Source organism: Carcharodon carcharias, chromosome 3 (assembly GCF_017639515.1).
Source record: "Carcharodon carcharias isolate sCarCar2 chromosome 3, sCarCar2.pri, whole genome shotgun sequence".
Lineage (NCBI taxonomy): Eukaryota > Metazoa > Chordata > Chondrichthyes > Lamniformes > Lamnidae > Carcharodon > Carcharodon carcharias.
This window is the reverse complement of record NC_054469.1, coordinates 186,621,727-186,644,145: the sequence shown is the minus strand read 5'-3', so window position 1 is coordinate 186,644,145 and position 22,419 is coordinate 186,621,727. Positions and strand designations below refer to the sequence as shown.

The 22,419-nt window shown below is 42.8% G+C and overlaps 1 protein-coding gene across 1 annotated transcript in view; it reads right to left on the bottom strand.

Moving 5' to 3' along the window:
- Nucleotides 1-22,419, bottom strand: part of scgn (secretagogin, EF-hand calcium binding protein) — a 70,231-nt gene that overhangs the window by 11,583 nt on the left and 36,229 nt on the right. Inside the window, exons 4-7 of the mRNA XM_041184377.1 lie at nt 21,137-21,226; nt 15,448-15,504; nt 13,437-13,514; nt 9,576-9,631 (exon numbers count right to left, since the gene is read on the bottom strand). Of these exons, the coding sequence (XP_041040311.1) occupies nt 9,576-9,631; nt 13,437-13,514; nt 15,448-15,504; nt 21,137-21,226 (281 nt within the window). The remainder of the gene's footprint in view (nt 1-9,575; nt 9,632-13,436; nt 13,515-15,447; nt 15,505-21,136; nt 21,227-22,419) is intronic.

Genomic DNA, 22,419 nt, shown 5'->3' with positions numbered 1-22,419 from the left:
AGCACTTGGCACGTCAAGTGCTGGTAAATGGGATTAGGTAGGTAGGTAGGTTAGGTGTTTCTCATATATAGATGCGGACTCCATGGGCCAAAGGGCCTCTTCTACACTGAGAGATTTTGCGATTCTGTGAGAAGTGCTGCTTTGGGTTAACTACAAGTGGAGGGCTGGTGAAGATTTTAGAGGAAGCCAGGACTGCAGAGAGTAAAAAACAAGGAATCATCAGAGGGTACCTTGCTACTGGAAGTCCACTTAATTATGCTTAGAAGATTGATTGAAGGGGATTTTTTTTGTTAAAAGGATACACTGGAAGATTGCCCCTGGTGGGGCAGAGAGGAGAGATCTAGTTAAAGCCGGGAACAGATTGGGACTTTAAAAAAGAAAACCACACTTCTGTGGAGAATGTGGTGTAATGTAAAAACATGGCATGGGGTTTTAGGTTAGGAAGTTATTAGGGAATATCTTTTCTGTAGCTTAGTGTATGAGTTGCCTACTAAATAATGTTTGCTCTATGTTAATGGGGTTTTGAGCCAAATTTTGAGGTGCCAGAGCTCTAAGAAAATGTGTTGGCAATATCACTTCCAAATCTACTATTACATTGTTTTCTTATGTATTAATCATTTGAGGCCCCAAAAGTCAGTAAAACTATGCTTTTTAAGTAAAAAATATTAGTGCCCCCACTTCCACTAACCTATCTCACCCCTTCCTCCAACAACCTCCTCTACCCCCAACCTCCCCATTCCCACCCCAACCTCCCCAACACCCACCCCCCAACACCACCCGCTCCACTTCGCAAACCCCCAACACCCCATCTCCACCCCCTCCCCCAACCTCTCTCTACCCCTCTCTCCACTCCACAAACTCCCCAAGTCCACAGCCTCCCCAGCAGCAGCACAGCGACGAGTGAAATTGACCTGACAGAGCGGCTTCTAAAAATCAGAACATTCAGACTGAAAGCTCTGATTTTTTTTAGTCGGTCTGTCAGCTCCTAAACTCTGGCTGCTCAGCATGGGTGACAAGAACTGCATTTAAACAGGCTTGTCCACCCATTTTGATTGGCGAGTTGCCGGGGGCGGGGGGGGGGGGGGGGGGGCCACATTGCATTTTTTATCCCTCAAGGGGCTGATGAGCAAATTTCAGGAAGTTAAGATTCGGCACAACTTTCAACTGAATTAAGAAACAGAAACAATTGCTGGGCAATAAATAAAGCCATGTCATAACAATAAGCTGTTAAATTTAAAAAAAGAGTAATTCATAAAAAAGACCAGAATGTGAGAGGGTGTGAGAGTGTGTGTGTGCCAGGCTCTCTTCCAGTTCTCAAGGTGCTCACTCACTCACCCTTACCCACTGTGAGTGGGTGTGTGTATGTGTTGGTGTGTGGTGTTGAGATTAAATGAGAGACATGAGATTGGGAGTTAGGCAGACACACACACCCATGTGCACTCTCACTCTCTCCCACACACACAACTCAATCTCCCACACATGGTAGTCAGCCTCTTCCCTTCCACCCCACACCCCCACTCCCCCCGATCTGGGTCTCTGAAGCATCTCACTCCCAAGCCTTGAAGCCAGCCTCTCCCCCCCAGGTCCCTGGAACTCTGCTCCCTGGGCCCTGGTTGGAGGTGCCAGAGGTGCTCTGGTGCACTCCAGCAGCACTACACCTCTGTATGTTGATTTTAGTGTGTTTGTTACAGTAGAAGTTTTAAAATGTGTCCTGCTATTCCATTTGCACCAGTCACTGATCTATTTCTATCTCTTTTAAAAGTTATCAGTCTCTACGGGGATTGTAACAACTTCAACAATTAATCTTGTCCAGTCTGCAACAGAGCTCACTGTGCACCCACCTGCAAAATGCTTAGCAAACAAGCAAAATCAATTTGCCAAATACTAAGGGCTGGAATTTTCTTTGCTCCATTGTCCAAAAGCAGACAGTGGACTGGCAAAGAATAAAGAGAAATGGGCCATGGGCCAGTTTTGTGGAGTTAAGGAGACTCCACGGATCTTTAAAAATGGTGGGGGGGGCCCGGATGTGGAAGTCCTGGACTCACTTTTGACAGATCCCATTTTTGCTTGTAGGGGCAGGGGTCAGAGTGAGATTCAAACATTAGGGAAGCCCAAACTCAGCAGGGCCATTTGAACTAGTGCTGAGTTCAAACAGACCTCATTTTTGTTGTAGCAAGTGTCTTTACCCACAGTGTATGTCACAAATTTATAGAGTAGATGCAAATGCTCTGAAAGGTCTGTAGAACTGTCATGATGTGAAGTAATTTAAATCTTCAGACCTTTAAAAATAAAAAAAAGAGCCTTTGTGAATCTTTGTGTTAGTGAGATTAGAAAAGACTGTTCTCGGAGTTACAATAGCTGTTTGTTGACATTTCCCCAATGGTTGTCATTATATCATTCTGAATGCTTGACTGATTTCCACCAGTTATAATTACCACAGCAGGGGGATCCTAAACTCTTAGTTTGATTGACAGCACAAAGACATTATTAAGGGATTAGTTGTCTTTAAGGTGGGATTATAAATAGAAGTTTGTTTGTTTTTATGAAGGATTAAGCACTAGAGGATATTTAAAAGTTTTGAATGGGCTTTTATGAATGGGAGCGTTATTTTTATTATAGTGAAGGCTGTAATGGATATTTAGATATTTATTTTAATTCATCTCAACATGGCTCCTGAGATCTGTCCATGATGGTTACCTGGTGCATTGGCATGGTGGGTATGAGGGGCCATTGTGGATGGCATGGGGAGTGGATGGGGGGGTGGTGATGAGTTGTGAGGGCTAGGGAGCCTAAAATTAAACAACTTTGGCAAAGTCCCAGAGAACTGAGGCAAGTCTTTTAACCAGCCTGCCTCAGCACATGGCTGCTCCTTTGGCCATCTCCAATCTGTTCCAGGGGACAACCACACAGCTGACCCCCCGGAATGAAATTTGGGTCAGATGGGGCACTTTCAACCAAGGCCAGTATGCCGAGTCAGGAAATTTCCTGGCTCAAGCTTGCTACCTCGGTGGCGGAAGTCTGGCCCGATGTCTCTGATCCTGCCTGTACAAACATGAACCCGAAATTAAAAAATGAAAATTTTGGAAATATTCAGCAGGTCAGGCAACATTCTGTGGAGAGACAGAGTTACATTTCAGGCTAATGGCCTTTCATCAGAACTGGAATAAGTTAAAGATGTGAAAGATTTTAAGTAAAGTACAGAGGCACAGAATTGGGATGCAGAAACAACAAAGGGATAGGTCTGAGACAGGTTGGAGAGCAAGAGAGATGTCAAAGGAAGAGACCATTGTTACAGGGAGAAGATTGGGAAGGTGGGGTGGGGGCAAATGCAACAGGGCTTAGAGAAAAGACTGTGATCAGCAGAGAGGAGGCCAAAGGCTTCTTTAGGGGACTTGGGAACGAATATTCCTGCTCTTCCTGGCCCACAATAAGTGTTGGAGAAGGCACTTACCTTGTAGATCCGACAGCTCCCATCGCGCTTTTACTGTCAGATTTCCCAACCCCTGGGCAACCCTGAACAGTGACAGGGAATTTTAAACCACACTCCCAATTGCACTTTAACATATTTAAAGTGGCCTCCCGATGAAGTGTCACAGTGCTCCACGGCGGTCAATTGGATGCCCTAATATCCGCCACCGTAAATAAGGCAACACACACCTTCCTAACTCACAACCACTACCATCTAGAAGGACAAAAGCAGCAGATAGATGGGAACACCCCCACCACCTAGAAGTTGCCCTCCAAGTCACTCACCATCCTGTCTTGGGAATATATCACTATTCCTTCACTGTCACTGGATCAAAATCCAGGAACTCCCTCCCTAACAGCACTGTGGATGTACCTACACCACATGGACTGTAGCGGTTCAAGAAGGCAGCTCATCACCACCGTCTCAAAGGCAATTAGGGATGGGCAATAAAAGCTGACCTAGCCAGTGAAGCCCACATCCATGAATGAAAAAAAAGTGCATTCAGTGCATGTTGGGAATGCATTCGCCATATTGAAGTCTTTAGCTATCCCATCCCGACCCTCCTGATCGTTATTGAGGGGTGGGTGGTATGTTTAATATTGATTATCTCCAGTGCTCTGGAACCACTCCCAACTGCAAAATTATGGCCAGGTCCTAGCATTAATCATTATTTTTCAAAGTTCTCTCAATTTAGTAATTGTATATTTATACAAGGAAGTTACAAATATCACTCTGATGACTTAAGGAGAGAAGGAAAGAAAGAAGGAAGGGAGGGGAGGGAGGGAGAGCTGGATACTACAGATATCTCAGTCTCATGTTCGTTTTGTAGAAGTTGCTGGAAGCTATCACCAGGAACAGTGTGACTGACTGCTTGAACAACTGTGAGCTGATCAAAAAGAATCAACATTGATTTATGAAATGAACATGCTCAATTAATTTTTGTATCTCTTTTCACATGTCACTTATGTTTCTTTTGCCAATTGCTTTAAATTGGAGCCCTCTTTCTCTTGGTCCTTTTATGACTGGGAACAGTTTCTCCCTATCTACTCTGTCCAGATCCCTCATGGTTTTGAATACTTCTATCAAATCTCCTCTCAGCCTTCTCTTCTCCAAGGAATAGAGTTCAAACTTCTCCAATTTAGCTTCATAACTAAAGTTCCTCATCCCTGGAACCATTCTCGTGAATCTTTTCTGCACTGTCTCCAATGCCTTCATGTCTTTCCTGAAGGGCAGCACCCAGAACTGGACACAATACTCCAGCTGAAGCCGAACTAGTGTCTTACACAAGTTCAACATAACTTTCTTGCTCTTGTACTCTATGCCCCTATTAATGAAGCCCAGGATACTATATACTTCATTATCGGCTTTCTCAACCTGTCATGCCACCTTCAATAACTAATGCACATGTACACCCAGGTCCCTCTACTCCTAAAATTGTATCCTTTATTCTATACTGTGTCTCCATGTTCTTCTGACCAAAATGAACCACTTCACATTTCTCCGCATTAAACTTCATCTGCCATCTATCCGCCCACTCCATCAAATTGTCTGTGTCCTTTTGAAGTTCTACACTGTCCTCCTCTCAGTTCACAACGCTTCCAAGTTTTGTATATTCCGCAAAATTGTGCCCTGAGCACCAAGGTCTAAATCATTTATATCAGGAAAAGCAAGGGTCCCAATACTGACCCCTGGGGAATTCCACCACAAACTATTCTCCAGCCCGACAAACATCCATTAAACCACTACTCTCCATTTCCTGTCACTCAGCCAATTCTGTATCCATGTTGCTACTGTTCCTTTTATTCCACAAGCTATAACTTTGTTCACAGGTCTGTTGTTCGGCACCGTATCAAATGCCTTTTGGAAGTCCATGTGCACCACGTCAATTGCATTTCCTTTACCAGCTCTCTCTGCTAACTCAAAAAACTCCAGCAAGCTAGTTAAACACAATTTTTGCTCTAGAAATTCATGCTGGCTTTCTTTAATTAACCCTCATTTGTCTATTAATTTTTTCCCAAATTATTGTTTCTAGAAGTTTCCCCACTGCTGAAATTAAACTGACTGGTCTGTGGTTGCTGGGCTTATCTTTACACCCATTTTTTGAACAAGAGTGTAATATTTGCAATTCTCCAGTGCTCTGGAACCACTCCCGACTGCAAAATTATGGCCAGGGCCTAGAGTTAATCATTATTTTTCAAGGTTCTCTCAATTTAGTAATTATATATTTATACAAGGAAGTTACAAATATCACTCTGCTGACTTAAGGGAAGAAGGAAAAAAGGAAGGAAGGGAGGGGAGGGAGCGAGGGCTGGATACTACAGATATCTCAGTCTCATGTTAGGTTTATAGAAGTTGCTGGAAGCTATCACCAGGAACAGTGTGACTGACTGCTTGAACAATTGTGAGCTGATCAAAAAGAATCAACATTGATTTATGAAATGAACATGCTCATTGAATTTTCTGAAAGGTCCCAAATATGATGGAAGGAGAGTGTCTATAGATTTTGACAAAATGGACTTCCAGCATACTTTTTAAAAGGTTCCTTGCAAGAGTTGATAACAAAAATAAATGTGCATAGGAGTGGAAGCAATCTTGTGACATAAGGCAGAACCATCCAGTCCTATTGGTGGTGGGTGTCATGGCAGGTGTGAGCAGACAATATGGCGAGAAGGCCAAAAATCAGTTTTATGTTTGTTATCGTCCACTCCATCCGTCAACAGTGTGCTGTGTTTCCTGCCACTGCAGACCAGAGACCTAATTTCAAAACTTTACCATCCCATTATAAGCTCTGCTCACAGGAACCATACCGCCACGCTGGATCATCCAGGTACCATGCCGACGTGTTTCACAGCTGTGCGAACTGCACTTTGCTCAGGACTTGAAGGTTTGTTTTCCCACCTTGCTTTGGTTAACACTTGCAGTCATCAGCACCACGCTTTGCAGGCAGCACCACATCAATTTTAGGGGGGTTCATGGGCAGGTCTCTACCTACCAGACCAGCCGTAAGGTGGGGGATGGCTTTTCAATGGCTGGAGGGCCAGGGCTTGCTTGGGGTAGGGGGAGAAGTGGCATTGGGCAAGGAAAGAGGCTGCAGGGTGAGGGCTGTACTGGGGAAGGGGAGTATCCCAAGGTGTGTGGGAGAGCACATGTTGATCTGTACAAGTGGCCTCAAGGCGTTGTGGGGTGAGGAGGCAGTCTCCAGAGCAGATGAGGCCAGATGGATATGTAAGGGTGCATGTGAGAGAGAGAGAGTGGTGATGTCCCTTGAGCTGGCAGCAAGAAAGATGCCCGTGAACGTGGCCTTGTGAGTGAGAGAGTTCAGAGTGATGAGGTGGTTGCCTTACCCTGCTGACACGGATGAGATTATCCATTCCCTTTTTGCACTGGATGGCCAACCTCTTCTGTGCAGCATTGGCACTGACTACAACTGCCACTGCCTCCCAAGCCGGAATGGTGAGATTGCTGGGCCTCCTGCGGCCAGAGCGGGGGTAGAGGACATCACGATGGGCCTCCAAAAGGCATTCCAGTGACGGGTCACTGAACCCTTACTGGCCTTCACGGCCATGTCTTCATTAGAGCAGTCCTGGGCTGCAAGCTTTGAGAGCTGTGTGGGTGGCTGCAGTTTAGATATGGCACCCAGAGTGAGGAAGCGGTGAGATGACAGTGTGATGGGCGGTTCAGAGGCTGCCTGCCAGCAAAACGGTGTGTTTCCTGTGGCTGCATAATTAATGGGGCGGGGGGGGGGGAGTGCAAAGCCTACCATTGCAGCCGACGGGTAAAATGTCATTTCTCACGGCCACTACTGCACTTAGTGCAAATCTGGTATGATTCCAGCCATAGAGTTGTTAATTGATTGAGAAGCAGGAGACAGAGAATACGGGTAAAAAGTAAGTACTCTGATTGGTGCCATATTATTGTTTTTACTGGGTTGGAGCAGTTTCAATAAATTTTCAGACTACTGGCTGCACGCACTAACTTTATTATAACATATTTACAGTTATAAGGACACCCTGCACTAGCTTCTGACCATGCTTACTCTCCTCATGTGCTAGGTCACCTCCTGCCATGATATCACAGAATGCGACAATTAACCCTTAATGGAACTTAGCCTAACGTACTCCGTTATACTATAGGTGGGATGTGATAAGTAGTGTTAGCCAGGGACCTGTACCGGGGACTCAGCTTTTCACTATATATATCAATGATTTGGATGAAGGAATAGAGAGTGGTATACTCAAGTTTCCAGATGATACTGTAAGTTGTAAGGCACAGTGTGTTGTGTACATGGCTGCAGGACATTTGTTTATTCATTTGCGGGGTGTGGGCTTCACTGGCTGGACCAGCATTTATTGCCTATCCCTAATTGCCCTTGAGAAGGTGGTTGAGAGCTGCCTTCTTGAACCGCTGCAGACCCTGGGGGTAGGTACACCCACCGTGCTGTTAGGAAAAGAGTTCTAGGATTTTGACCCAGCAACAGTGAAGGAACAGCGATATATTTCCAAGTCAGGATGGTGAATGACTTGAAGGGGAACTTCCAGGTGATGGTGTTCCCATCTACCTACTGCCCTTGTCCTTCTAGGTGATAGTGGTCATGGAGTGGAAGGTGCTGCTTAAGGAGCCTTGGTGAGTTTCTGCAGTGCATCTTGTAGATAGTACACAGTGCTGGAGGTGGTGAATGTTTATGGAGTGGTACCAATCAAGCGGGCTGCTTTGTCCTGGATGGTGTCAAGCTTCTCGAGTGTTGTTGGAGCTGCACCATCCAGGCAAGTGGGGAGTATTCCATCACACTCCTGACTTGTGCCTTGTAGATGGTGGACAAACTTTGGGGAGTCAGGTGGTGAGTTACTTACTGCAGGATTCCTAGCCTCTGACCTGCACTTGTAGCCACAGTATTTATATGGCTCGTCCAGTTCTGGTCAATGGTAACCCCCAGGATGTTGATAGTTGGGGATTCAGCAATATTAATGCCATTGAATATTAAGGGGCAATGGCTAGATTCTCTCTTGTTGGAGATGGTCATTGCCTGGAACTAGTGTGGCCATAAATGTTACTTGTCAGCCCAAGCCTGGATATTGTCCAGGTCTTGCTGCATTTGAACATGGACTGCTTCAGTATCTGAGGAGTCGTGAATGGTGCTGAACATTGTGCAATCATCAGCGAACATCCCCACTTCTGACCTTATGACGGAAGGAAGGTCATTGAAGCAGCTGAAGATTGTGGGACCTAGGACACTCCCCTGAAGGGCTCCCGCAAAATGACACTGATAGATTAAGTGAGCAGACAAAACTGTGGTATGGAGAGTTCAATGTAGGAAAGTGTGAGGTTATCTACTTTGAAATCAGGAAAGAGACCAAGGTTTAAAGGATTAAATTATGAGAATAGGATGCATAAATTTGATGACATTTCCCTTGAGTACGGATTGTGGGTTGATTGAAATGTAGGTGTTTAATGTTATAAAGGGATTTTATAGGTTAGGGTCAGAGAGGCGATATCCTCGGGTGGAGGAATCCAGTATAATGGTGCACAAACTTAAAGACAGAGCTAGGTCATTCTGTGGTGATATCAGGAAGTACTTTATAACATAAACAGTAGTGTAAACCTGGAATTCCCTCCTCCAAAAGACGATGGATCCCGGATTAGTTAACATTTTTATGATTTAGATTGCTAGATTTTAATTAGGTAAGGGTTTTAGGGGATGTGGATTAATCATAGGTAAATGAAGTTGAGATAAGACATGATCAGGTTCAAGGGACTGAATAACCTATCATGTTTCTATGGCTCAATACTATCCATGTTGCACGAGGGCTGGGACAGGTTTGCCAAGGCTAAAACTTTAAAAAATAAAATGTGTATGAGACGATAATCTGCTGCACAAGCACCTTATGAACATCTACAAAGGAATTGATTCAATTTGCACTACAATGGGGGCTGTTTCTTCTTGTATATTGGAACCAGATTAAGTCCATCCAGGTTTATTTTACATAAGGCACAGAACCAACATAAAAAGGAACCTTTCCTCAACCCATTTGTAAGGCTTTAAAATATTAATTCAAGGAAAAGCAATCTTCTGGAAATGATTTTGTGCTGAGTATAGTAAGCATCTAACCTTGCCAAGTCATTGAGGTCCAGGCGGCCATCTTTGTTTTTATCAAAAAATTTCATCTGAAATAAACAGTAGTAAGTTTTAGTAAGTGACCACTCCTTGAGGTGTAGTTTCAGGTGTAAACAGTGCATACTGTGGCATTACTTTAATATCTCACCAAAACAAGATAAAATGGTCAACAAGAAGCATTGGGATTACAGTCAGAAACCAAATTTTATATCTTGGAGTCCTAAATGCACGAAATAATGTATACTGTAAATATGCCTAGTTGGTAATGCAGATTAATTTGATCCATATATTACAAGATATTCTATGCTTTCTCCCCCCTCAATGTTTCAATTTCAAAGGCCTTCTGACACTCGACAACTCCATGAAAATCTGGGCTTGCCACCCAGGGGTGAATAACCTGTCAGCACTCAATGCCCTGACTGACACTTAAAAAATGATCACTCAAATGAGCTACTGGAGCGTCACTAGCACCAATTTATTTATGTCCCTGGCATAATTTTGGGCCTTCATCGCTAGTTGATGTCATATCATCCCTGAAATGTAACATCCGTTTTTCATAATTTATTAATACTTGTTTCTACATCACCAGTAGAGTATTTCAAAGGCTTTGTTAACCATTGTTGCATTTTCTTTTCATACTTCAACAATAGTTGAATGGAAAATGCTCCTGTTGCAAATGAAAATAATACAACTTGCTGAAGCACGTCATCGTGCAACATCACTTAATAAACAGTGATCCTCTTTTTTTGTCAAAAGCAAAATACTGCGCATGCAGGAAATCTGAAAAAGGAACAGAAAATTCTGGAAATATTTAGCAAGTCCGACAACATCTGTGGATGCAGAAATAGAGTTGATTGGCTGCATTTTCATTTTCAGTTCAGGAACCAGAGTTGGGCCATTTCCCGACACCATGGTCCCAATTTCTAAAAGTCGGCCCATTTGCCCAGTCTTTTGGTCTCCAAGTGTTGGGTGCAAGCTGGAGTCAGGGACACTGCCTCCCGAGGAAGGCACAAAGTGGCAACAGAGGTGAGCCAAAAGCAAAACCAGCCTGCCTCCATTTACTGGAAATTGGTCCAATCCAATTCATGGCTAGTTCCTTTAGCTCTCACCATTCCACAAACCCCCATGACCCCCATATCTCCCAGACACCTTCACAAGAACACAAGAATTAACAGGAGCAGGTCTTTCAGCCCCTTGAGTATGCTCCGCCATTTGATAAGGTCATGGCTGATCTGACTGCGTTCTCAACTCCGCTTTTCTGTCTGCCCTCCATAACCCTTAACTCCCTTGTCGATCAAAGATTTGTCTCACTTGAATATAATTAATGACCCAGCTTCCACTGCTCTCTCTGGGCAATTCCATGGACAAACAAACCTCTGAGAGAAAAAAATTCTCCTCATCACAGTCTTAAATGGGAGACTCTTAATTTTTAAACTGTGTTCCCTAGTTCTAGGCTTCCCCACAAGTGGAAACATGCTCTCAACATCCACCCTGTCAAGTCCCCTCATGAACTCATGTGTTTCAATAAAGTCACCTCTCACTCTAAATTCCAATGGGTATAGGCCCAATCTGCTCAACCTTTGTTCATAAGGTAACCCCCTTCATCCCAGAAATCAGTCAAGTGAACCCCCTCTAAAATGATTCTAATGAAATTATATTCTTTCATAAGTAAGGAGACCAAAGCTGTACACAGTACTCTGTATGTGGTCTCACTAAGGCCCTGTATAACTGTAGCAACACTTCTCTAATTTAATATTTTATTCCCTTTGCAATAAAAGCCAACATTCTATTTTGCCTTCCTAATCACTTGCTGTACCTGCATGCTAACTTTTTGTAATTCATGTACCAGGATATCCAGATCCCTTTGTACCACACAGTTCTGCAATCTCTCTCCATTGAAATAATATGTTACTTTTTTATTCTTCCTGCAAAAATTGACAAGTTCATATTTTTCCACATTATACTCCATCTGTCAAATCTTTGCCTACTCACTTAATTTATCTAAATCCCTTTGTAGACTCTGTGTGCTCTGGACAATCTACTTTCCTACCTATCTTTGTGTCATCGGCAAATTTAGTGACAATACATTCAATGCCTTCATCCAAGTCATTCATATAGATTATAATTGGTTGAGGCCCCAACACTGATTCCTGAGGCACTCTACTAGTTACAGCTTGCCAACTCGAAAATGACCCATTTATTCCTACTCTGCTTCCTGTTAGCTAACCAATCCCTCATATTTCCAATGCCCTCTCCATACCCCTTCATATCTTGAGGAAGGGCAGAGTTGGAGACAGACACAGTGAGGGAAGAGTAGAAAGTGGAAGCAAAGTTGGTGAAATTTCCCAGTTCAGGTGAGAACAGCAAAAGACATTGATACAGTACCTGATCAATGTACCTGAAGAGGCAAAAGAGAGACCTGGAGTAGGACTGGAAGAAAGGCATAGCCCATGAAGGGAAAGGCATAACTAAGGCCATGTGGATTTCCATAGCAGCACTTTTTATTTGGAGGAAATGAGTGGAGTTAAAGGAGAGGTTGTTCAATGTGAGAACAAGTTCAGTCAGACGGAGGAGCGTGGTTGTGGATTTGGATTGTTTGGGCCTCTGTTCGAGTGTTAAATTATGCTCAGATTTAACTTTCTAAAACTAATTCTATTATTTACCTTTAATCCTATTGTATACTTATTGCAAATACTTTGATAGAGATATCAACAACAACCATGATTAAAACTATTAATAAAGCTATTCTGTAAATGGCAAAATGTGACTGATTTATCTAACATAGAAATTATTGTGCATTGCACATTACTGCTTGGCTAACAATCACTGCTTGATGCCAATGTCAGCTGGGCATCACAAAAAATAAATTGGCTCCTTTAACAACTCAACTGATTAATTCACTGCCTGGTATAGATCCAAGGAGGCCTCAGGTTCAATTACGCAGTGTGTGCTGAGTTAGTTGACACTAGCCAGGGCAGCAATTGTGGTGTTACAGCCGACCTTAGTGTTGAGGGGATGGAAAAAAAATCTTTATTAAACAAACCACAAATCTGTGATTTCTTGTGCAGCCAGTCCCTCATTATTATTGACTCATCACTAGAGATTCAGAGCCCAAACAAAGGGCATCCCAAAGTTAAAGGGGAAAATTTGGAGACCAGGTAACTCAGTCTCTCAATAGTCTGTTCAAAAACAGAATTTCTAGCGGAAGCTGTTTTCCCTGTCTGTTGTAGCATAGGGCACAATAAGAGGAATTAATATTGGAGAGAATGAGGGACTAATTATTAAGTTAGGCGAAGCAGGAAACTGATAACCAGTCCCCTTACAACTGTGCCTGACCTTCCTTTCCATTGGCTTCAATGATAAGGAAAACTGAGCAGGTTGTGGAACAGACAGTGATTTATTAACCCCATTATACACGCACACCAAAATTGAAAAATTATTATTGTATTTAAAGCTGGTGCAAAAAGAATTGAAGAAATGGATTTATTTTTAATTGACTCCATCTCCCAACTTCTCATTGCAAACAGACATCTCTTTCACTATAAAGACTAGTGCATTCATTACCAGCTGAGTGCAAATCTATAGGTGTGATCTTCAGATCCATCCCAATATACCCACTACATGAAAAGAAAATGAACAATAATGTCCAACCTGGTTAGAATTACACCAAATAGAACAGTCAAGACATCCAGGAAATTGACTGTAGATAAAATGTTTGGGTTGAGATATAAGCAACAACTATGGAATAAGTGGGTTGTAAATTGTGTTGCTCACATTTAAGTGAACACAGATTTAAAAAACAAATGGCTTTGTGAAAAATAGGTGGAGTTTGTAAAAGGTTACAAAGATGCTCACCATAGTGTCAGTGTATTCATCCAGCTTGTCATCTGAAATAATTCTTTTGTGTTGAAGGAACAGGTCTCTCAGGAAGTTCTGTTTATCGCAAAAGGGTTCAAACAGAAGTTAATTCTCTAACTCCCAGTTAATATGGCTCTTTATTTTCTGAAATACTATCTTTCAATAACACATGGAGCATAGGAAAGCAATTTCTACTCTGGTAGTTGCTAAGTTTTGTTTCAATTCCTAATTCCTGTAGGAGATTGTCAGGTATCATTAAAGCCAGTGCATCCCCTGTCTTGTCAATGTGCTTGTCAAATTGTCAGTGCAGTTTGTTGCTGAATTAACAAATGATATGAGATTTAATTAAGTATTGTTAATAACAAAAGGCCAAAAAAGATTTAATTCTGTTGTTTAATAGCCAGCAAATTAAAAATGTAGGTTAGAATTACATATCACCCCCTGTGTAAACTGTTAGATTAAATTGCCATGTGCTTCAGGATCTGGACAAGAGGAGTGTTAAAAAGGAAGTCAAGAATAAGATTTATTGGTTAATTATTTAACAAATAAGAATATTTTCAAAACCCATAAAAACAGATTATTCTGCTTATTCTACTCTTCTAGTTTCTTATAATGTAGCTGATGTTGAATTATACATAAACCCTACACACTTACTCTCCTATCTTCTACCCTGACCATAAACCCTGCACACTGGCTTGTTGCACTCCTGCACTGATTGTAAACCCTGTAGACTGATTACAAACCCTAAGTGCTGATCATAAATACTATGCATTGACCATAAACCCTATGGCCGGGATTTTCCGACCAAATCCACTGACTTTCGGCAGGACCGGAAGGTCCTGGTGGTGGGCGGGGCTAGAAAATCCTGGCCTATGCATTGAAGATAAATCCTGCACACTGACCATAAACTCAATGCATTGACTGATGTCAGAGCCCTAGGAGATGGATATACAAAAACATGAGGGTTCAACTCTATCAGGTTCCTCACTTTCCAATATTTTGTACTATTATAAAACGAATAGCCACAAAATGATGGGAATTTGGGAAATGGAATTACGACTCAAATAATTTTAAAATCGAATATTTGGATGTGCATGAGTGCTGAAACTAGTTATTTTTAAACCCTAAATTCAAACAAGTATGAGTTATTTTTCTATGTTTTAAATACTGATCAGATATTTATTGTTGCTGAAAAAGACACATGCTGAAGCTTTTCATCCTGTACTCATCATGACAGATACAAGAATGCCAAATTTCAAAGGGACAACAATTTATATTGCATGAGGGCTGCTGATTGGTTGGCAAGTCAGTTTTGATTGGTTGAGATGTTGCCATGGCGGATGCACCAGGGAGCTACTGCCCCCAGTACTTTTGTTTATTCAGAAAAGGTACGAAGTTTGAACATATTCCTTTTGCCTGCAGAGGACAGGTCCCTGTGTATGAATATATGTAAAGTGTAGCAAGCGTAAACAAGCTACATTTCAAGCCCGATTGACAATCTTAAATTGGTTGTTAGTGTAATTCTTAACACACTCAGGATTGTTCAGCAAGTGTTGTCCAATCATGAAATCACATCTATATGTTAGACAGTTGGCCTGCAGGCCTCCCAAGATGTCAGAAATTAGACCAGCTGCCTAGAAGGTGCCTCCTGGCCACAGACACAGCACTCCTGACAGGCTTTAAGGTCTTCCACATCACCTGCCTGTCCAATGCTGCAATTGTAGGCTGCCCTGTGGATGGGCCCCCACAATGGTAGCCCAGCTGCTGAGGTCATTTTTAATTGAAACTTTTAAAATGGGCAGTACACCTCACTCTTTCTCTTACCTGAACTACAGGCAGCCATTCCTTCTGAGTTAGAAGGCTTCCTATTGGCCCTCCAGCTTCAAGTGCCCACCCTCCTAACACTGATTGGCCAGTTTGGAGGAAAATCACTGCCGTGGGGAGAATTTCACAGATATTATGACTCTCATTGAATAAGCTTTGTGTTTTCTCTTGATATGTGACTTACTCGGAGCTCAGTGGCTGAAATGTATCCACTGCTGTCTGCATCATATTTACGCCAGATCTGAAAAGGACAATAGAGGAATTAAGTGTGTGGGAATTCCAGCACCAGCCAGATTTATAATCCTACTTCCTGTGTACATAGCAGGGCACATTTATCATCCATAAAACATTATATTGGCTTCCAATGCGATTATATCTTAAGGGGTGCCTCAACTGTCACCACAACCATCAATAGCTTCAAGGCTCATTAGCAAATCTGGCTGAAATCCAAAAGTTTCGCTAAATGCAATGGCCAACTCCTGATAACATGAAATAATTTTGTGCTAAAATTTATTAATATGAGCCAAAAAAAAATAAGTCAATAAAGTGGTTCTTCAGTGCTAAAACAAAATGAATGAACAGAAATTTGAATTGAGTAACTTTGATTAAGACGAGACAGACCACTTCTGAAAATAACTTCAGTTGGTTTCAGAACTCAGAATCTGGGTTTAGTGACTTTGCTTTGCTCTCATAAATTTCTCCAGTACAACTTTAGACACCACAGTTCAGTTCATGCTATTCCTGATAGAATAGCAAAAAAAAAAGAAAGACTTGCCTTTATAAAGTACCTTTCATGACCTCAGGGCATCCCAAATCCAATGAAGTATTGCTTACTGTTGTAATGTAGAAAAATGGCAGCCAATTTTGCACAGCAAGTTCACAAAGAGAACAATATGATGAGAATCATGTGATGCTGCAGGAGTGATAAATATTAGAGGGCTGCTCCTCTTCTTCGAGTACTGCCATGAGATTTTTTTTATTCATTCATGGGATGTAGGCACTGGTGACAAAGCCAGCATTTTATGCCCATCCCTAACAACCCTGGAGAAGACGGTGGTGAACCACCTTCTTGAACAGCTGCAGTCATTGAGCGGACTAATGCGCTTGCACACTGATGGTGAGTTCCGCACCCAGAAGTTGGTGACATTCCAACATCCAGGCCTACAGTTGGTGTGCTCCCAATAATACATCAATTTCTGCCAATTAGCAGCAAAAGTGGATTACAGCCGTCATCCCAACCAACAAGCGCTGGAGAACGGGATGTCTGGGCCCAGAGGCTGTCTGGTCATGGCCAGCACTTTAAACGGCTCCCCAGCATGGGACAGTGTCAGGTGACTCATCAGATCATCACTCAAGGGCAGAAACTGTACATTGTGAAGATTTGTGAATTTTCCAGTCTAGCCAGGTAAGTCCATTTAAATTCAAGATAATCTCTGCCAACTGGGAAAATGAGGGGTGAGATGGTGATATATTACTAAACCCCCTCTGTAACTGTGGCAAGAAGCTCTATAGAAACCTTTGCCATATTAAGGCATCACTGGTGTGAGGACCATCTGCTCAATCATGGCCAGGGTCACCTGCAGGAGCATCACCGTGGTCCCTAAATCATCATCGCCATTGTCCTCAGAGGAATAGCCCCCATCTGGTCTGTCTTCATCCTCCAGGGCATCGCCTCTTTGGATGGTGATGTTATGGAGTGCACAGCAAACCAAGGCCATCAGAGACACAGCTACTATAATGCACCTCCAGAACTGTCCAGGCTTCGGAAGCACATTTTTAGGAGTCTGATGGTTTGCTCCACTATGGCCCTGGTGCTGGCGTGGCTCTCATTGTGTCTCCTCTCTTCATTGGATTTAGTACCCTCACAGGCATCATGAGCCATGTTTTAAGAGGATAGCCCTCATCTCCTAGAAGCCATCTCTCAATTGCATCCACACCAGTGAAAGTGTCAGGAATTTGGAATTCCTGAGAATAAAGGCATCATGGTTGCTGCCTGGTTATCTGGCACACACCTGTATGATCCGTCGTTTCAGGTCACAGACCAGCTGCATATTGATTGAGTGCAATACCTTCCTGTTAATGAATGTGCAGAGCTGTCCCACAGGAGCCTTGATGGCTACTTGTGGGTAGTCAATGGCTCCCTGCACACACACACACACACACACACACACACACACACACACACACACCCCCCCCCCCCCCCCCCCCCCCCAAGGGAAGTCAGCAATAGCAGCAAATCCTCGGGCTCTCTCATTCTGGCTTTGGGTGTCATGGGTAAAAGCTATGTGATCACCGACCCTGCGGGAACATTGCATCTGTGAACACCTTTATGCAATGGTGTGCAACCGGCTGTGTTATCCCTGTCAGGTTGCCGCAGGCTTCCTGAAAACAGCCTGTTGTGAACAAGTTTAGTGCCACTGTCACCATCAAGGCGACAGGCATTGGGTGGCCCCTAAGGCAGTTTGATGAGCATTTCACAAAGGGATGTAACAGTTGCCTGAGAGCCTCAGCTGTCTTTTGCACTGAGCCTTAGTCATCTGCAGGTAGCTGAATCGCTGCCTGTATACTCTCAGTGCAGCGTAATGTCTTCTGTGCTTCCGATGAGGGTCTTGAGGCTCTCCCTGACGGGGTATGGCACTGTTTTGTCCCCATCCTGAGGACTCATAATGGCCTGGGCCTGTCTCTGATCCCTTAGTCCTCTCACCTTTCTCCTCCTCCTAATCCTCCTCTTCTCCACACTGGAAGTTGTGCTTCCTACTGAGAGCACAATCGCCATCTGTGTCTGAGAGTTGACACCTCTCACCCCTGGGTTATGGACAGTAGGATATTAAATAACTGAGCCTCTGAATGAGAGGAGAATCCTTCTGAAGAGAAAATATCCGAAATTCAACTCTGCCCAGTGAAATGAGCAGTCCTTATAGCCAAAGGTTTGACCTGTACAGTTGACACTCTGCTCTCAGCTGCAGTTTAAAAACCCGCCCTAACAAGCTTGCCCTTAAAAAAAAATGGGTTGGCCGCCTGATGTGAATCTCACCTTGAAGGCATATTATACTGCATTCTGGTTGTATTATTTCAGTCAGACTGCTTGTTAACTGCCTCAATTGGCAGTTAACCTGATATTTGACTAACGTGGGTGGGTTCCCAACTTTTTTACACGCCTGCATATTGTATGGTCTGAAACTGGCGTGATGACGTTGGGCACGCTGCCCAACCTCATCATTCCACATAATGCGCCTGGTGAAGCGGGAAACACTCCTGATTGTGAAGCATATTATTCAACCCATTGTGGTGAGGGTACTCCCACAGTGCCGTTAGGTAGGGAGTTCCAGGATTGTGACCCAGCGAATTAGGTTATATTTCTAAGCCAAGATGATGCACAACTTGGAGGGGAACTTGCACATGGATATATTCCAATGTGTCTGCTGCCCTTGTTCTTCTAGGTGGTCAAGCTAGCAATTTTGTAAGGTGTTGTCAAATAGCTTTGGCGAGTTGATGCAGTGCATCTTTGGTGTGCCAATAGTGGAAGGAGTGAATAGCCCCAGTAGTAGCTGGGGTGCTATAAAAGCAGACTGCTCTGTCCTGGATGGTGTTGAGCTTCTTGAGTGTTGTTAGAGCTGCACTCTTCCTGGCAAATGTAAGTGATTTCATCACACTCCTGAGTTGTGCCTTATTGATGATGGGCAGGCTTTGGGGAGTCAAAAGGTGTCACTCATCACAGAATGCAAGCCTCTGACTTGCTCACAATATTTATATGGCTGGTCCAATTAAGTTTCTGCTCAATGGTAACTTCCAGGATTTTTATGGTGGGGGATATCACACAAAATCCTGTCTACTTTCCCCGACACCTTCTAATTCTTAAAATGCCCTGAGGCAAAGTAGAAACTCCCTAGGACATTTGTTTTTTCTTAACTGACAACCTAATTAAACTAAAATAATATTATTCTACCTATGTATTCATAATAGTTTTCTCCTGTTGATCCTTAACCAGTTTTCCAAATTGCCTCCTCCTTTATTGCAATTTGGGCTGCTGATCCTTGGTATCGAAGTAATGTTCCTGTTTGGAAATTTCATCAATCTTCTTGTCAATGCTTGTAGGTATATAAAATTAAGTGGCTGATTTTATGATATTATACTGCCAGCTAGAAGCCTCATCCAAACTTTGCAAGGTTGATTAATTTGCATCTAATGGGTAAACTTCTAATATGCATTTGGAAAATAACAGTCCTGCAGAATCTAACTCATACAGCCTAAGATGGCTCCAAGTGACAGGAAGGTCCCCAAACTTATCTGATTGCGGAGTGTTCCTCAGGACCCCACATTAAAAGATCGCAGCACCACTCCCCTTCAGCCACCGATTCCCCCCAACCTATCAATCAACCCCACCCCCTTATCAAAGCTATCTCCCTCCAGCCAATGAGCACCCCAACCCCTTTCCGCAGCCTAATTTTCCCTGCTAGCTGCCTGGGGCCTAATCATCTGTTTATCTTCACTTTCCTCATCTCACAGCAGACTGACTTCAGTCTGGATCTGTTAGTAGCTGCACGAGGCTTGCTTGTTTTGCTTAAAGGTAGCCCAAAATCAGGGGAGGGTGGGGGGGTCTATATCGGGCTTCACCATTCAGACAGGGATCATACTCTGTGCTTGAATTTCTACACCACAGTTTGAAGGTGCTCAGGTACTCCAAGCATTTTGCTTAAGTATTCATTATTCACCCATAGACCCTGACGGTGACTATCAGAGTGTTTTACCACATATTGGGGTGAGGGGAAGAGGGGGAATCAGAACTGAACTTGATTCTGACTTCCCCAATATTTACAGAAGTGCACTTCTAGCAGGGCTTCCTACAAGCTGCTTGGGAGTAGAATACTGTGGTTGTTTGCTCTCCCTGATTGGCAGTACTTATGTTGTGGGTTCATGTCTGTGTACAGTACTACAGACAAATAAATAATACAAGTGCATCAATTGTTTGGACATGAACATCACTGATTGGAAATTCTATCTTTTAGCATCTGATTTGACAAGTCACCCGAGATTGGACTAAACTCATTCCAAGTCAAGCAAGATTAATAGAAATTTGAAACATTTTATGAAGAATTAACTCCAATCCCATAACTAAAGAGATAATTAACAGCTGTGGGTCAGCTTGGAGATATGTTACCTTCGAATCTCTACTCTTCAGTCTTTAATAGCGGTGGATAGGGATGTTGCAGGTATGGTGAGTTTGCAGATGACACCAAAACCTGTGTAAGATTTTAGATGGTAGAGCAGTGCAATCAAATGCAAAAAGATTTTGCTAGGGGAGCAGGCCACACATTTGCAACGGCACTTAATTTAGATAAATGTAGTGTCATGCATGTTGGTTGGACCGACACAGAACGCATGTATAATTTGTAGGGTACAATGATGAAAGAGATCGAGTGAAAGATCTTGGTGTTATTGTGCACAGGTCACTGAAGGTTCATGACCAATGTAGACAAACAGTAGCTAAGGCTAACAAGGTGTTGGTACATACAAATAGAACCATAGAATATAAATCAAAGGACATGATTTTGACATTGATTAGACCACAGCAACAGTAGTGTCTAGCTTTGATACCCCAACATGGTGGTGATTTGGTGATCTTGGAAAAGGTCCAGAGGGAAGCTACAAGAATGCTTCCTAGCTTGAAGAACTAGATCTTAAACTAACCATGGCCCCAAGTCTGTTCAAAAGAAAATTAGTCTCCGCTCCAATGTAATGAATTAGTGAAGAGTCTTGCAGCAATTGCTAACTCAAAAGCTAAATAAATTATGCATAGGAGTTCTATCCCATGGCTTATTATGAGATATGTATAAACTAGCCTCCATGTCTAGTCCCGGAGTCCAGTTACCTACCCGCATGAAATCCACACTATTATCCAATGGAGTCTCACGTCGGAATAGCAGGAGAAAGTTCTCATCTTCAGGGAGGATCATGTTTGCCAACTGCAGAAGAAGAAGAATAAATGTCAGACCACAAATACTTTATATATTTTTATACACAAAGGGATCTAGGAATTTAATTCTGTGGTGGGGTTAGACCATCAGTTTTACATGACTTAACACTGGAGCTAAAGGTAAACATAGAGACTATCCTCAGGAAAATAGCTCCTAACAATGTTTTTTTGTATTCAGCACAGGCACGATGGGCTAAATAGCCTCCTTCTGTGCTGCAGGTTTTGATTGGCAGCAAGCATGTGACCTCAGAGCTGAATGTGGGCCAGAATCATTGGAAATGCTTTTCCAATGTTTATATGTTCAGATATTCTGCTGTACAGCTTTTGGCTATTAGGCTGGTCCTGATCCCAAATATCACCATCACTTAAAAATGTTGACCACTGAGAAGAGTTGCGTAGGTGGTATCACTGAGCAATGCATTCGTGATATATTTTACAATGATAAAACCAATAACAGAGAATTCACAACAACAGTGTTTGAATGCCAAAATTAATTTTCTCTCTTAGGTGCATTTTACACCACGTCTGCAGCGTTTAGTGCAGTTATAGTGTAAATGCAGCCTGACTCCAAAGACAGCTCCTGCCATGACATCACAGCAAAGCAGAATGGGACTCGCTGCTTTTAAACTGTTTAAAGTGAAAATGTAACTCACATACAATCTATTCACCTGCTCCTGGGAGTATAAAAGGGGGTGAGGAGCCTGGCCTAAGTTGGATAGAAATTTTGCTTTGATCAAATCTTCTATGGCTGAGTAAATTGCATTCTACCTCTACTCACGATGTTCTCCGCATACTTTTTTGTTTATGTGTCTGTGTAAGAAAACATACACAAGCTCTACCTTTGCTTTTGAAAAAATCCCAGTGAATTTCAATAAATGCTCTCTCCGGCTTAAAAAATCCATAATAATGACCTTTACTGAATGAAATCCAAAATTCCACAAGCTGACAATATAAAATACAATGGCGAGATCAAAGATTATTCACACTGGGGGAGGGGGGAGAACACCTAACCTTCAAAATTTCACTTAACCAGTACTTGACTTAAATGAACCATACTATGGAAAAGACTAAATTAAGCAGGAAATGTGCTCAGCGGATGATCTCTTAATCCTAAATTATCCGAAGACACCTAAAAAAAGTGGAATTTCTGCTTTGCCGGCAGGAAGCTACATCTGAAGTGAA